Here is a 14,489-nt window from a genome sequence, read left to right as displayed (position 1 = left end):
AGATTATAAGACACTGATGAAAGAAATTAAAGATGATACAAATAGATGGAGAGATGTACCATGTTCTTGGATTGGAAGAATCAACATTGTGAAAATGACTCTACTACCCAAAGCAATCTACAGATTCAATGCAATCCCTATCAAACTACCACTGGCATTTTTCACAGAACTAGAACAAAAAATTTCACAATTTGTATGGAAACACAAAAGACCCCGAATAGCCAAAGCAATCTTGAGAACGAAAAATGGAGCTGGAGGAATCAGGCTCCCTGACTTCAGACTATACTACAAAGCTACAGTAATCAAGACAGTATGGTACTGGCACAAAAACAGAAAGATAGATCAATGGAACAGGATAGAAAGCCCAGAGATAAACCCACGCACATATGGTCACCTTATCTTTGATAAAGGAGGCAGGAATGTACAGTGTAGAAAGGACAGTCTCTTCAATAAGTGGTGCTGGGAAAACTGGACAGGGACATGTAAAAGTATGAGATTAGATCACTCCCTAACACCATACACAAAAATAAGCTCAAAATGGATTAAAGACCTAAATGTAAGGCCAGACACTATCAAACTCTTAGAGGAAAACATAGGCAGAACACTCTATGACATAAATCACAGCAAGATCCTTTTGGACCCACCTCCTAGAGAAATGGAAATAAAAACAAAGATAAACAAATGGGACCTAATGAAACTTAAAAGCTTTTGCACAGCAAAGGAAACCATAAACAAGACCAAAAGACAACCCTCAGAATGGGAGAAAATATTGGCCAATGAAGCAACTGACAAAGGATTAATCTCCAAAATTTATAAGCAGCTCATGCAGCTCAATAACAAAAAAACAAACAACCCAATCCAAAAATGGGCAGAAGACCTAAATAGACATTTCTCCACAGAAGATATACAGACTGCCAACAAACACATGAAAGGATGCTCAACATCTTTACTCATTAGAGAAATGCAAATCAAAACTACAATGAGATATCATCTCACACCAGTCAGAATGGCCATCATCAAAAAATCTAGAAACAATAAATGCTGGAGAGGGTGTGGAAAAAAGGGAACACTCTTGCACTGCTGGTGGGAATGTGAATTGGTACAGCCGCTATGGAGAACGGTATGGAGGTTCCTTAAAAAACTACCAATAGAACTACCATATGACCCAGCAATCCCACTACTGGGCATATACCCTGAGAAAACCATAATTCAAAAAGAGACATGTACCAAAATGTTCATAGCAGCCCTATTTACAATAGCCCGGAGATGGAAACAACCTAAGTGTCCATCATCGGATGAATGGATAAAGAAGATGTGGCACATATATACAATGGAATATTACTCAGCCATAAAAAGAAACGAAACTGAGCTATTTGTAATGAGGTGGATAGACCTAGAGTCTGTCATACAGAGTGAAGTAAGTCAGAAAGAGAAAGACAAATACCGTGTGCTAACACATATATATGGAATTTAAGAAAAAAAATGTCATGAAGAACCTAGGGGTAAAACAGGAATAAAGACACAGATCTACTTGAGAATGGACTTGAGGATATGGGGAGGGGGAAGGGTAAGCTGTGACAAAGCGAGAGAGTGGCATGGACATATATACACTACCAAACGTAAGGTAGATAGCTAGTGGGAAGCAGCCGCATAGCACAGGGAGATCAGCTCAGTGCTTTGTGACCGCCTGGAGGGGTGGGATAGGGAGGGTGGGAGGGAGACGCAAAAGGGAGGGGATATGGGAACATATGTATATGTATAACTGATTAAATTTGTTATAAAGCAAAAAAAAATATTAATATACAGAAATTTGTTGCATTTCTGTACACTAATAGTTAATTCAGAGAAATCAAGAAATATTTGATTTTTTAGTGTTGTCATTCCTGGTTTCTTTTTATGGTTTCCTTTTCTTTGTGGCTGGCATATAGAAATACAATTGAGTTTTTATATTGACTTATATCCTTTAACCTTGATAAATTCATTTGTTCTAAAAAAAAAAAACCATGTTAAAGATTTGTTCAAAGACACTGACCAAGAGAGAAAAATTTGAGGTTATAGAAATTTACCAGAAGATACTGGTAACTAAAGCATTAAACAAATGGACATATTTTGATAACGGCAACAACGTTGATTGATTCACATCTATGGACGTTCACACCTGTGGATCAAGTGCTGATGGATAAGACTTAGGACTGAAGAGCTGACACATCTGCCAAATTTTGTCCTGCCTCACTGTTTCCCTAACCGATCATATATTGCAAGGTGACTGCGATACCAAAAACCAAAAATAAAACTCCAGGGTGCATTTAGGAGAAAAGAATTTATTTGAATGGACCCCTAACTGAGCTAGAGATCAAGCCTTCTTTCTGCTGCTGCCTCTAAATCCTGACAAGGGGCTTGAAACAGGTAGATTTCACGGCATCACTCGTTTATTGTGGAAGAAGGACACTTCTGGGGATAGTCTGAGAAATACAATTCTGCAATGCTGAGAGGTAAGAACAACAAAGTGAGAGGTAAAAAGTAGCACTAAAATGTTACTTTTCCAATTAGCATTCATTCAAGGCCACAAAATGAGAGGGACTTCCCTGATGGCGCACAGTGGTTAAGACTCCATGCTCCCAACGCAGGGGGCCCAGATTCGATCCCTGGGCAGGGAACTAGATCCCACATGCATGCTGCAACTAAGAGTCTGCATGCCACAACTAAGAAGCCCGCATGCCACAATTAAGGAGTCAGCGAGCCACAGCTAAGGAGCCCTCCGGCCACAACTAAGACCTGGTGCAACCAAATAAATAAATATTTTTTAAAAAAACACACAAAGTGAGGGACTAAGGATGCCTGATGCTAAATGTTTTGGAATTTAAAGGTCACTGTCCTGCAATCTTGGAATGTTACCTGATCCCTCATGGAAGTCTGCAGGAGAGGCCTGCTTCCTACTGTGATGTCCTAGTCCAGATGACCAGACACACTGCTTGGAGCCTAGAGCATCCCTTTGGTTGGGGATGCCCCACTCCTGTCGTCTGCCTCCCCAGAGCTCACTCCTGTGCACGTCCAGCTCGGGGGAGTGAGGCTAAAGGCACTGCTTCAGTGCTGACAGTCTGCTATCTACTCAGTGCCCCCACTGATGATCCCATCTGACAATGAATGTGAAGTAGGATGGGACGTGATATTCCAGAAACGGCCTAAGAAGTCAAGAGAGATAGTACCATTATCATTAAACGTAAGGAAGTTTGGGTATTACTGATTATTACCTGTTTTTTTATGGACCATCAAATTCACTGGTTAACTTCATCTGTTGCCTCCTATGCATTATATGCAGGCATTCTTTATCTATTTCATTACTGATCAGCATCACTGGATACTGTGGTGTCTCCTGACAGTAGTTACCATCCATAAGATGAGTGAAATCAGCTCATTGTCACAGGCTACAGGTTAACCTTAAAATACCCTGCATTCCTTGACATTATATGCAGCCAGAGGTTTTTCCTTTGAGGGATGATTCTCTTATCATTTTATAAAGCCACATCCTAACATTTATTGAAACTCAGCAGGGAAAGAACAAAGAAAGAAGATGAAAATGAGAGAGAAAAGCAATAGAGGCAGGAAGGAAGGAAATATTAAATTACTAAGGAAGAAAAAGCCAATCAAACCTGGAAGGAAGATACTAGACAGATATCCAGAGGCCCAAGCTTTGTGTGCAGAGTCCAGATTTACTGTGTGAGACTTACTAGTTGTTTATATGCAGTATCTCAGCCCCTGATCCACTTTTCTTTCTGTACTCTCATCTGTGATGCAAAGGCTGGGTCTCTGCAAATCTCATTTCAGAAGACCTTTGGCCAGCTGGCCTTTGTTAGGTTTTGTCAGTAGGGGGCACTAGAGGGAGACTGAAGGTGGGAATCAGAGCTAATTGTCTACCTGGTTTCTGCTGCTCCTGCAGCATCATCTCAGCAGTGGGACCTGACTCCAGCTCCCAGCTTCTATTAGCACATGGAGAACTAGCCTCATTGTGCACCCTCACAAATATGGCCAGCAACTAGACCTCTCCTTGGAGGTCTGAGCACTGACTCTTTAGAGCCTCTCTTCTGAGTTCTTATTCTGGAGATCTGTCCTAGGACACAGTAGATGCTTCCTAAAATTATTACCCCAGTGTTTCATTTTTCTAGCCCTCCAATTCCTGTGTAACAAATTTCCTTTATTAAATCCTTTCTGTTGAAATACTTTTTCTCATTAGGCCCTTTCTTCTCATGGACTCCCCTGAGAGCAACAGCTGAGAAATTCTGCAACCTTAGCCAACAACCTTGTGGCAGTCTAAATGAAAGGCTAATTTTTTGATTAAGGGAATCCAAAAATGCTGAAACAACTGTGACACAGCCAAGATGACCATCTTCTACCTCTCTGAAATATGAAGCCATAACGGGTTTGGAATATTTTCATGGTTGGCCATCTTAAAAAAATGACAATTTAATAAACTTTTAACTCATTATTGACCAGAGACATATAATATGTCTTTTGTTATCTGAACATTATTGACCAGAGACATTTCAATATTCAGTTACATAACAAATCGCCAGCCACAGGCATTAATTTCTGCAAAAATCCCCCAGTCAATAATGTGTTAATATGAAATTACTGGATATATTATTTAATAGCACATTGTGAAAGTATAGTTAAGTACTTGAGTTATTGTCAGGAATGAGAGGAGAAACTAAGAGAAAATTAAATTATTGGAGGTTCCTTCCTATCAAGTTTTACAAGGAAGGATGTATTGAAAAATTGAACATAAATGGAAACAACTGAAATTCCACAGGTGAAGGTCTTACCATTATCCTGTCGCTGTCAATAATGGTGGTCAATCTGTTTGTGATGGTTAGCACAGTGCACTGAACAAATCTCTCATGGACTTTCTTTGTATTAATTCATTAGTTCTGGAATCAGAGAAGTTGATTTAGTTCAGTATAGACAGGAAAAGTGGACTTAAGACTTTAAAATATCATAATATTTTATAATGTTTTTAAAATAATACTTTAAGACATAATCTTGTTCCTACAATAACTAAGTATAAAAAGTCTTAGAAATTTACTATTTTTCATAAAACAATGGAAAATAGTCTTCCCTCAAAATTGCTTGAAACTGTCAGGAGCTGGATTTAGGAATCTAGCTCTCATAGGATGCCTAGTAACAACATTAACACCATATAACATGCTTTGGTTTCTTCTTTTGTTTTCTGGAATTAATGTTAACAAGAGATATCTTTCGGGCAAAGAGAACACTTAGAAACATTTCTTGGCATCACTAAATGTTTTCCATTTACAACACTTAAATTTTGGATACCAGGTTTCATGGACCTCAGCTCCATACCTTGGGTCCACATTTGATGTGGCTTTGTCAATTATCAATATCTGATTTTTCCTGAGAATAGCCCTAGCAAGACACACCAGTTGTCTCTGTCCAGCACCGAAGTTCGATCCTGATTCTGCTAATTCAGTATCCATTTTACCAGGAACACCTTTGATGGCTTCTTTAAATTATACCTGTGGATACAGAACGAACATTTTTCCTAAACAAACTGCAACTGAAGCAGACAGTCCTCTTAGACATTAGAGCTTTGAAGTCCTCATGACTTCTTATGTATCTTACATGTACAGCCACGTGATGGGGAGAGCTATTTCCAATTAGCATTCACTGAGAAAGATGTAGAGTCAAGTCAGGACAGAAGAATATCAGTGTCCCCCTTCCCTGCCACATGACACCTACCAGAAACCCCACCTAGTTAAGGAAGTTTCTCAAAAAATGAAGCTATTTCTCCCAGTGTGGTTTAAATGGAAAATTTAAAAGGATTTTATGGTTGAGTCAAGTTTACCAAAGTACATTTTGCATATGGGTTGGTACATTAAAGGGAAACTTAAATATATATATATATATATATATATATATATATATATATTACAGGAAGTATGGTTCTCTAAAGATATAATCTTATCAGCACTTTACAATTTTGGAAGGTCTAGAAGTTTAAAAAAATACGAATTCAAACAATGGCAAACTGCACCTCATACATTAGTAATCCTGGAGCCTATTCTGGTAATGGTTCTTTCCCAAGTTTAATCTCATAAATACTGGACCAGTTAAGTGCGTTTTCTTCAATGTCAAAAATGTCTTGCAGTGAATGAAAATTCATGAAAAACAGGATACAACATAACATGTTACTTCCCCCAGACTATGGGTATAAGTGGTGTTTATATTAATGTATCTTCATAAAACTGTAATCATAAAATAAAAAAGAAAACTAAACTTTTAACTTCCGAAGTTAATCTGAAAGTATATTGGGTGGTAGGGATCAATTCAATGAATATTTATTTTGGAGAAATACTATAGAACAAGAACCAAACTCAGGCTATATTTGAAGTTAAAGAACAAAGAGTAAATACATTTCAAATTAAGACACCAACAGATTGATGAGTGATGGCCAATGAGCAGGGACACAGAATTATAGTGTCAAATAACAAAACACCAAGGGTAAGTGGGCAATATTTTCGTGGTATCCTAAATGCTGGAGCACTTCTATGAATGTGATCCCGAACTGTGCTCCTGATGGAGTCCAATCCCAAGAAAGGGGAATTCAGAGTTAGGATTAAATATGGTATTCGTATTTAGTGACTGCATGAAAAATACAAAAATCTAAAGGGTAAGATTTGCATGGTTGTGCAAGTGGGTTGGTGTTTCTTAAGACTGACATCCTGACTTTGAAGAAATAATTTTACACTTGCCCGTTACTGGGATGGCATCTCATCACTAATCTGGTTTTTTACTTTCCTTCCAGTTGTCCATATTTGCCTCATGAGGAATAAGGGTTGTGAGAAGCAGTGTTTTTCAGAAAATACTGTTTTCTGAGATTCTGTCTTCATTTATGAATCAGGGGTGGTTATGAGAATAATACGAATATGAAGGCTTTCTATAATCATATATTCAAGTTATTGGGTTGGCCAAAAAGTTCATTCGGTTAGCGAATACATTGTTCAATAAAGGTCTTGGTGAACATGAAAAGTGTCTTTTATTTTTATACTTAAAACTGAACGAACTTTTTCGCCAACCCAGTATAATTTAGTATTAGAATGGAAAAAAACACAATAGAGGCAGTAGACAGTAATAACTAGGAGTTACAACTGGAGAATCTGAAAACAGATAATAGTGTGATATTACTATTAAATTTCTTGATTTAGAACACTGTGTTATGTGAGAGAATGTCCTTGTTCTTACAAGGTGTATATTTATGTATTTAAAGGTGAATTGCAACTTTTAATAAACATTTCTACAACTTACAAGCAGTTCAGCAAAATATATGGAAGAGAGGAAGCAAATGTGGAAAAATATTAACAGCTGGTGAATCAAGGTGAAGGTGCCTATGTGTTCATCATACTACTCCTTCCATGTTCTTGTGATCTGAAAATTTTAAAACAAAAAACTTGGAGCCTTGAAGCCAGACAGCCTGGGCATAAGTCCTGCCTGGCTCTGCCAACTGGGCAACTTCCTGAAGTTTATCTTAGCTTCCTAAACTCTAAATAAGACTATAGTAATAATAAAGGTGTTTACCTCCTAACACTGTCAGAGTATAAAATGAGTCATTATGTGTAGAATTTACAACAGTGATTGATACAAAGAAATCAACAGATATTGCCCATTATTAATAATGCTGTCAGCTAGCCCCTCTTCGTATTCTGCTTTTTCTCCTTTGCAAGTATCAGCACTGAGACTTTGTTACATATGCATTGGCTTGTTTTCCATCTTCTCCAGGAGAATTTAAGTTCCAAAAGGGTAGAGACTTTGTCTCTTTTAATGACTGTGATAACCCCAGAATCTGAAACAGTGGCTGTCTAGAAAGCTCTCAGTAGATATTTGTTGGCTGTATGAATGAAGCCACAAGTTCATCTCTTCTTGTGACATGTCTGTTCCTATAAATTAGAAAATAAATCCATATAAATAGATAATTTATATATAACACTATTTTCTTATTAAATATAAGTGTAAAAGGAATATATTATTAAACAATTAACTGGCTCCAAGATATCATAACATCATACTTTAAACTGTGGAAGGAACTTTAAAAAGTTATAATTTAAGGAAAATGGAGCATATAATACTATTAAAAACTATACATCTCAGTATAGACTACTTCAGATCTTTTTTGAGCTTCGGAAAATAATAAACTATAGCAAAACTAAAATGTAACAAACTGAACTTATGGGGGCTTCCCTTGTGGTGCAGTGGTTAAGAATCCACCTGCCAATGCAGGGGACACGGGTTCAAGCCCTGGTCCGGGAAGATCCCACATGCCGTGGAACAGCTAAGCCCGTGCGCCACAACTACTGAGCCTGTGCCCTAGAACCCGCGAGCCACAACTACTGAGCCCACGTGCCACAACTACTGAAGCCCATGCGCCCAGAGCCCATGCTCCGCAACAAGAGAAGCCACCGCAATGAGAAACCCACGCACCGCAATGAAGAGTGGCCCCTGCTCACCGCAACTAGAGAAAGCCCGGGCACAGCAACGAAGACGCAATGCAGCCAAAAATAAATAAAATTTTAAAAATAAATAAATATATAAATAAACTGAACTAATAAGGCACCTTATTTCTATCATCATAAACATTTTCAAAGTAACCTACTGCGTGTACTGTATCTACCAACCAGGTGCCAACGCCCCTCATAGGAAGTTAACACAGATGTCAGATGGTTTCCACATTTTATGGAACCTTCTTTTCAAAAAGAAAGGCTGGTGTGGGCTGGAAAGAGAGAGTGAAATGCAATCAACAGATGGGGAAGAGCTTTTAGTAGAGCAGAGCCAGCAGTAAATGAAGTAAAAGGAGAGCCTGCTCACCTAAATACAAGGCCCAGAGAAATGGACATGTGACCTGTCGCCAAAGCCAGGACTGAATCACGTGGTTCCCGATGCACAGGCCGCTGATACCCAGATTTCTGTATCCTGGTTTTCAGTATGATGAGACATACTTGTGTCCTAACAGAGGATCAACGTATCAACGTAGAACATAACATAACTGGGTGATTTCTTCACAGTTTTGACATGACATAGCACTCTCAATTGTAAATCCCAGTATCTAAGCTGTTTTGTTTTTATTTTTTAACAGAAGCAACACATCAGTGATTCATTTCCAGAGTTTTATCTACTGTGCTCTTTTAACCTTTGAGTGATAAAGTGCTTCACCTTCTTCAGTCACTACTTATGCTATATTTGTAGAGCTGCCCTTGCTTTTTAGGTGCCTAATTGGCACCAATTTCTGATGAACTTTCTTCAGTTTACAGTCAGCTGACTATTCTTCAGTATAAGAAAAACATATTTCAGCATATTTTGAAAAGTAACCAAGATGAGATGGGTACCATTACTAGGACTGTCTCCCTTCTGAATGTCCATCTCCACCAAGGGAGAAGGAGGAGACAGAACTAAGGGGACCTAAAAAAATTTTTTTAAAGCATCTTTTTCTTTTAATTGAAGTTCTTAAAGAGGAAAACATAGTGGTGCCCTCTCACTCACTTGCAGGCCAACTCTATGCGTTTGGGTTCACATGTCCAGTTTGGCATCATTTATTAAACAATGACTGGAGTTTTTAGTTCACTTAAAAACTGACCTCGTTAAAAAAAAATTGACCTCATTGCTTTAGTGCTACGTCTTAGAGTGAGAAATCATCCCATCATTCTGTTTCTCTGGTAATTATTTCTTTATGATGTATTTGTATGTTTTTCAATAAAAGATGTGGTAGGTTTTATTTTAAAAAGTCATAAAGAAACAATTTCTAGCAAACAAAATGATGGGATGATTTCTCACTCTAAGACATATCAGTAAAGTAATAGGATCAATTCCAGAAGCAATACATGGAAACCACACACTTCACTTTGTGAAATAAACTCATTTATTTCTTTTTACAGTAAGTTCCAAATGTAGTTTAAATAAAGGTAGATCTCAGTGTTGTCTACCACTTCCGCCACCTCATCATTTTTAGAATTGAGAGGCTACTAAATTTTGGCTCCTACAGATGAATTAAGTATAAGTTAGGGTCAAGTTCTAAGATAGTTTTTTACAGGATTTGTCTCCCAATTAATATTTCCTCTCTGTCCAAAATTCTAGAGTAATTTTACTACCTGAGACTCTGTTAAGAGAGATCTCGAGCTTGGAAACAAATAGGAAAATAATTTACCAGTACTTGCAGTTTTTTTTTTTTTTAAGATGTCACAATTTCACCATTAAATCTGTTCTGTGAGTTCAAGAGCAGTGGATCATCCTTCTTTCCTTATATTTAATGGTTAACTGCTCTCTCCACCTCTAGAATTTCACTGTAGAAAGACTCACAAGCTTAAATGAAATCAGAGGTCCACTGCTTCTCAAGTAGGAGAAGGCGAAGCAATCAGCCTGATTTAGGAAAATAAAATCCCCCCAGTTGCTGGAAAGAGGGGTAGTTTGTAAAGACTCAGTGCTGACATGCCTTCAGAAACCAGAATTCCCCGCAGGAAATTGTCAGGCCTCCAAATCTGCTTGCTCACAGTCAAAGCTCATCTATATGTTACAGATTTCAGAGCTTCCCTGGAAGGATGACACTAAATGACAAACACACCAAGTCAAAACAACAGTGTGAACAATCAGTCATTTGGATATGTGTAAAAAAATTTTTTTTTAAAGAAATAAGCCACACTTGTCTGAAATGAGATCAATCAAACATTTAGTACCTATTTATTAAGTGCTTACTTTTTAAAAAGAATAAGACTGAGCTAGGTCCTATGAGAAATTAGAAGTCTGTTTATGGTTTAGAAGTCTAGATACAGTTTCTGCCATTAGTAGAATCAATTTGCAAAACTAGGACCAATACACAAAATAATTTGTATCAAAATATACAAACCAACAGCAACTTTAACAAGTCAAAATCCTTTTCACGCAAGGGTGAGGAAATTCAAAGAAGTGGGCCAAAGGGAAACATGACACAAATAACAGAAAATCCTCTAGAAATGAACTGATCCATATAAAAACTGAGCAAAAGCTCCAGGGTTCTCTTACCTGCATTCATGCTGCGGCATTTAAAGGACATGAGCGCCAATAAATAACTATCATCACATTCCAATTATATAATTTACCTTTATAGACACTTTCTTATGAAACTTCATGGCATTTTGTTGGTATGATCTCATTTATCTTTCAGTTAATAATGAAAAACTACTATTGTCTCCACTTAGTTGATATTCCCTAAGACCAGAGGAATAAAATGAACATTGCAAGGTAATTAAGGTAACTAATTCACTAGGTCACTTAGTAGAATTTGAACTCATAATTATAACTTCTAGTTTAGTGTTCTACTAAGGACAAGATAAAGTACCTAGTTTCTTTGGGTTCTAGGGAAAAGCTAAAATGAAAGCATAAGGCATTATCTTGTTGGTTTTCATCACCATTAATATACATGTTTTAATTTACACATGTACCCATGTCATCAGTGTTCTCCTTGGAGCTAAAGTCAGTTAAACCAATAAGCTCCCCTTAATTACCTGTGCTGCTATAAATGTACACACACACATACTGATACTAACAAGTTAATTACATTCAATAAATTACCTCTTCTAAGGCATTCCACAGTTCCTCATCCGTATGCTCATTAAAGGGATCCAGATTTTTCCTCATTGTTCCAGTGAATAAAACCGGTTCCTAAATACCCCCAAATAGTGAATGTTATTACCTTAAACTCTTTTCATCATGTTTGAATGCTTACAGAACATAATTAAAATACAAAACAAACCACCAAAATTCCCTATAATCATTAATAAGGTTGCAAATGCTTTTTTACAAAATAGTATCTCCCAATTAATTTTCCACTGTACAAAGTATGCTCCAAAATATCATTTGGATGATTGAACACTAATAAGAATGTATGGAAATGTGTCATCTTAAGAAGAAGTTGGGGCTTCCCTGGTGGCTCAGTGGTTGAGAGTCCGCCTGCCGATGCAGGGGACACGGGTTCGTGCCCCAGTCCGGGAAGATCCCACATGCCGCGGAGCGGCTAGGCCCGTGAGCCATGGCCACTGAGCCTGCGCGTCTGGAGCCTGTGCTCCGCAACAGGAGAGGCCACAACAGTGAGAGGCCCACATACTGCAAAAAAAAAAAAAAAAAAAAAAAACAAAACAAAAAAAAAACTTGAAGCAGAGAAAGGAAGATTTGATTTTTTAAAAATACCTTCCTGGTAATATCTGCTCAGAAAAAAAATGAGGATTTACTAATTTGAGTAACTTTACATCAAGAGAGTTAGATAAATTGATTGTCAGTCTTGGTGTGATACTGGGAAATACCAACAGCATGATTAGTTGAGGTTTGTGCCTCAAAGCAAAATTGTTAAATTTTTCCACATTGGCACTGAAGAATGAACTAGGATATTTTCTCCATTGGTACAACAGCCTTCTGGGATGGGGAATCTCTCCATATGTGTGAAAGGAACATCTCCATATGTTCAAAGAGAATGTCAACTACAGGAGCCCGTGGCATCTCTGTTCATGAAGAGACTGCTTCTGATTCTGCATCAGCTGATCCCCACGTTATCTCACCTGTGCATCAAGATTACAAGCTTCACAGAACATCATTACTAACTGCAAGGGCAGGATAACCTGAAACCCACTGTGACATGAGCCATAATAAAATTATTTTAATTTAAAAAGCTTTTCCTATTCATCTGCTTTGAGAGGAACCACAAGGAAATTACTCTGGAAATATATGCCTTTCTGGGTTTCAAGAGAGAATCTTGTACATAAGCTTATGCAGGTCATTTACGTTTTCTTCTGGAAGGCTCTAGTAAGCCAGGGCACAAGAATACGGGCAGCAGAGAAGAGCCCAATTGGCTCCTTTCAGTGAAGGGGATAGAACAATATGATGCACACATGTGGGAACAAGAGGAGATCTGAGTCTTCCACAAGTGCCCGGGAACTGCTCGGAATCACCAGCCTCAAATCCTGCCTGGTCTTGGGGCTGGACTATTCCTTCTCACTTCACAAAAGCCTGAGAAGAAAGATGAAGAAGGCAGACACTTCTTTTCTCTGCCCGTGAAGAGTGACACTCAGAGAGCCTCCTGTACCTTCTTTCCCTATTTTCTTAGTTTTAAGTCTGGTGAGAGAATGGATGCAGAAGACACATGGTGTGCCACCAAAAAAGATGTATCACTAAGCAAAATCCAAAATTAAAAAGACATTATAAAGGGAGCTTTATTGGCACAAAGTTGATTAAGTGGACAGTATGCCTCCAAAGCACTGAAAATCACTGGTCGTATAACATTTCAAAATGATTACTGAATTGAACTGAAAAATCCCTGGAGCCAAATTTAAGGTCTCCCTTAAAACTCTCAAATTTAGGATCAAAGATTAAGCAACCATGTAAGCAAAGGTAAGAATTCCTTGTCAGGGGAATAACCATCATTTTACTTAGACTTTTATAAAAATTTTTTACTCCTTGTAATTATTATTACCTCTAGGATTCTAACATGCAGGCAACTTCTCTTCCTTTAGCTGTTTCCATGAGGTTTACACAAATGACATGGCCAGTCAAGGGGAGGCTGGTCCCCAATATTCCTCCCTCTCTGACTCTCCTCCACCTTCTCCCCAGTGCTCTAAACCATGGGCATGATTCTACTCTGGGGCCCAAATGAGGGCCTCTTCAAGGACTGGTGTTTGAGGAGATAAAAGGGCCTGAAAGAGGCCAGGTTAATGAACCAGCTTTGAGCCCAACTGGGAGAAGTGAGACAGGGTCTCTTTGCTTATAATAATGACAAGAACATTTCTCTGCCCATCACATTTTTTCCTTCAGGCCCCACTCATAGAGCAAATTTACATCCTGTAAGAGGTCTAAGGTTTGAAGTTTCCACCTGGTTTTCAATGTACACTCTATAGAGGCATTACCTGAGTTAATCCACAAAAAAAACCTCTTTGTTTTTAAAAGATAGACCTTCTTGAGCAATGAATGGGCTCACAGTATCAGCACGTTTGGGAACGGTGGTTTTTGTCGCTCAAGAGAACAGGGATACCCACTTAAAGTTCAATCACCTATTTCATAATCAAAGCCTCTCTCTATTGTCACCTCCCTCACCTTCTCTTTAGGAAACTCCTCAAAGGGGATGAAGCTCCCCAACAACTGGGGGACGAAAGTGGCATTCTTTGCAGAAAGAGGAATCCCTCATTTCTGAGCCCCTGACCAATGACTGCAGCTGCTTCATTCTGAGCTTTAATCAGAGCCCTCAGACACTCTTTAGGCCTTAAGGAGGTTCTGCTAATTATCATCAAACCACTTCTGATTGTCATAAAAAGAAAAAAAAATAAGTTTAAGGATTTCCCACTGCAATAAGGGTCCCCACTTAAGTCTATACTGGCAGTCTAAAAGGACATATTGGGCAATTTCACATGTTTATTTAGCAGTATTTGATGGAAGAACACAGTTTAGTAAATAAGAATATTCCTCTTTGT

The 14,489-nt window shown here is 38.2% G+C and overlaps 1 protein-coding gene across 1 annotated transcript in view; it reads right to left on the bottom strand.

Annotated features, from left to right (window-relative positions):
• LOC309792645 (ATP-binding cassette sub-family C member 4-like) overlaps window positions 1-14,489 on the bottom strand; it is a gene marked incomplete at both ends in the record, with an annotated part of 120,747 nt that overhangs the window by 27,529 nt on the left and 78,729 nt on the right. The window contains 5 exon segments of the mRNA XM_082602364.1: window positions 4,821-4,906; window positions 4,909-4,925; window positions 5,359-5,525; window positions 5,529-5,531; window positions 11,608-11,697. Coding sequence (XP_082458490.1) covers window positions 4,821-4,906; window positions 4,909-4,925; window positions 5,359-5,525; window positions 5,529-5,531; window positions 11,608-11,697 — 363 coding nt within the window.

This window comes from Mesoplodon mirus, assembly GCF_964341445.2.
Source record: "Mesoplodon mirus genome assembly, chromosome: 17".
In the NCBI taxonomy this organism is placed as follows: Eukaryota; Metazoa; Chordata; class Mammalia; order Artiodactyla; family Ziphiidae; genus Mesoplodon; species Mesoplodon mirus.
The sequence above is the reverse complement of the archived record's forward strand: the minus strand, read 5'-3'. Positions and strand labels throughout refer to the sequence as shown.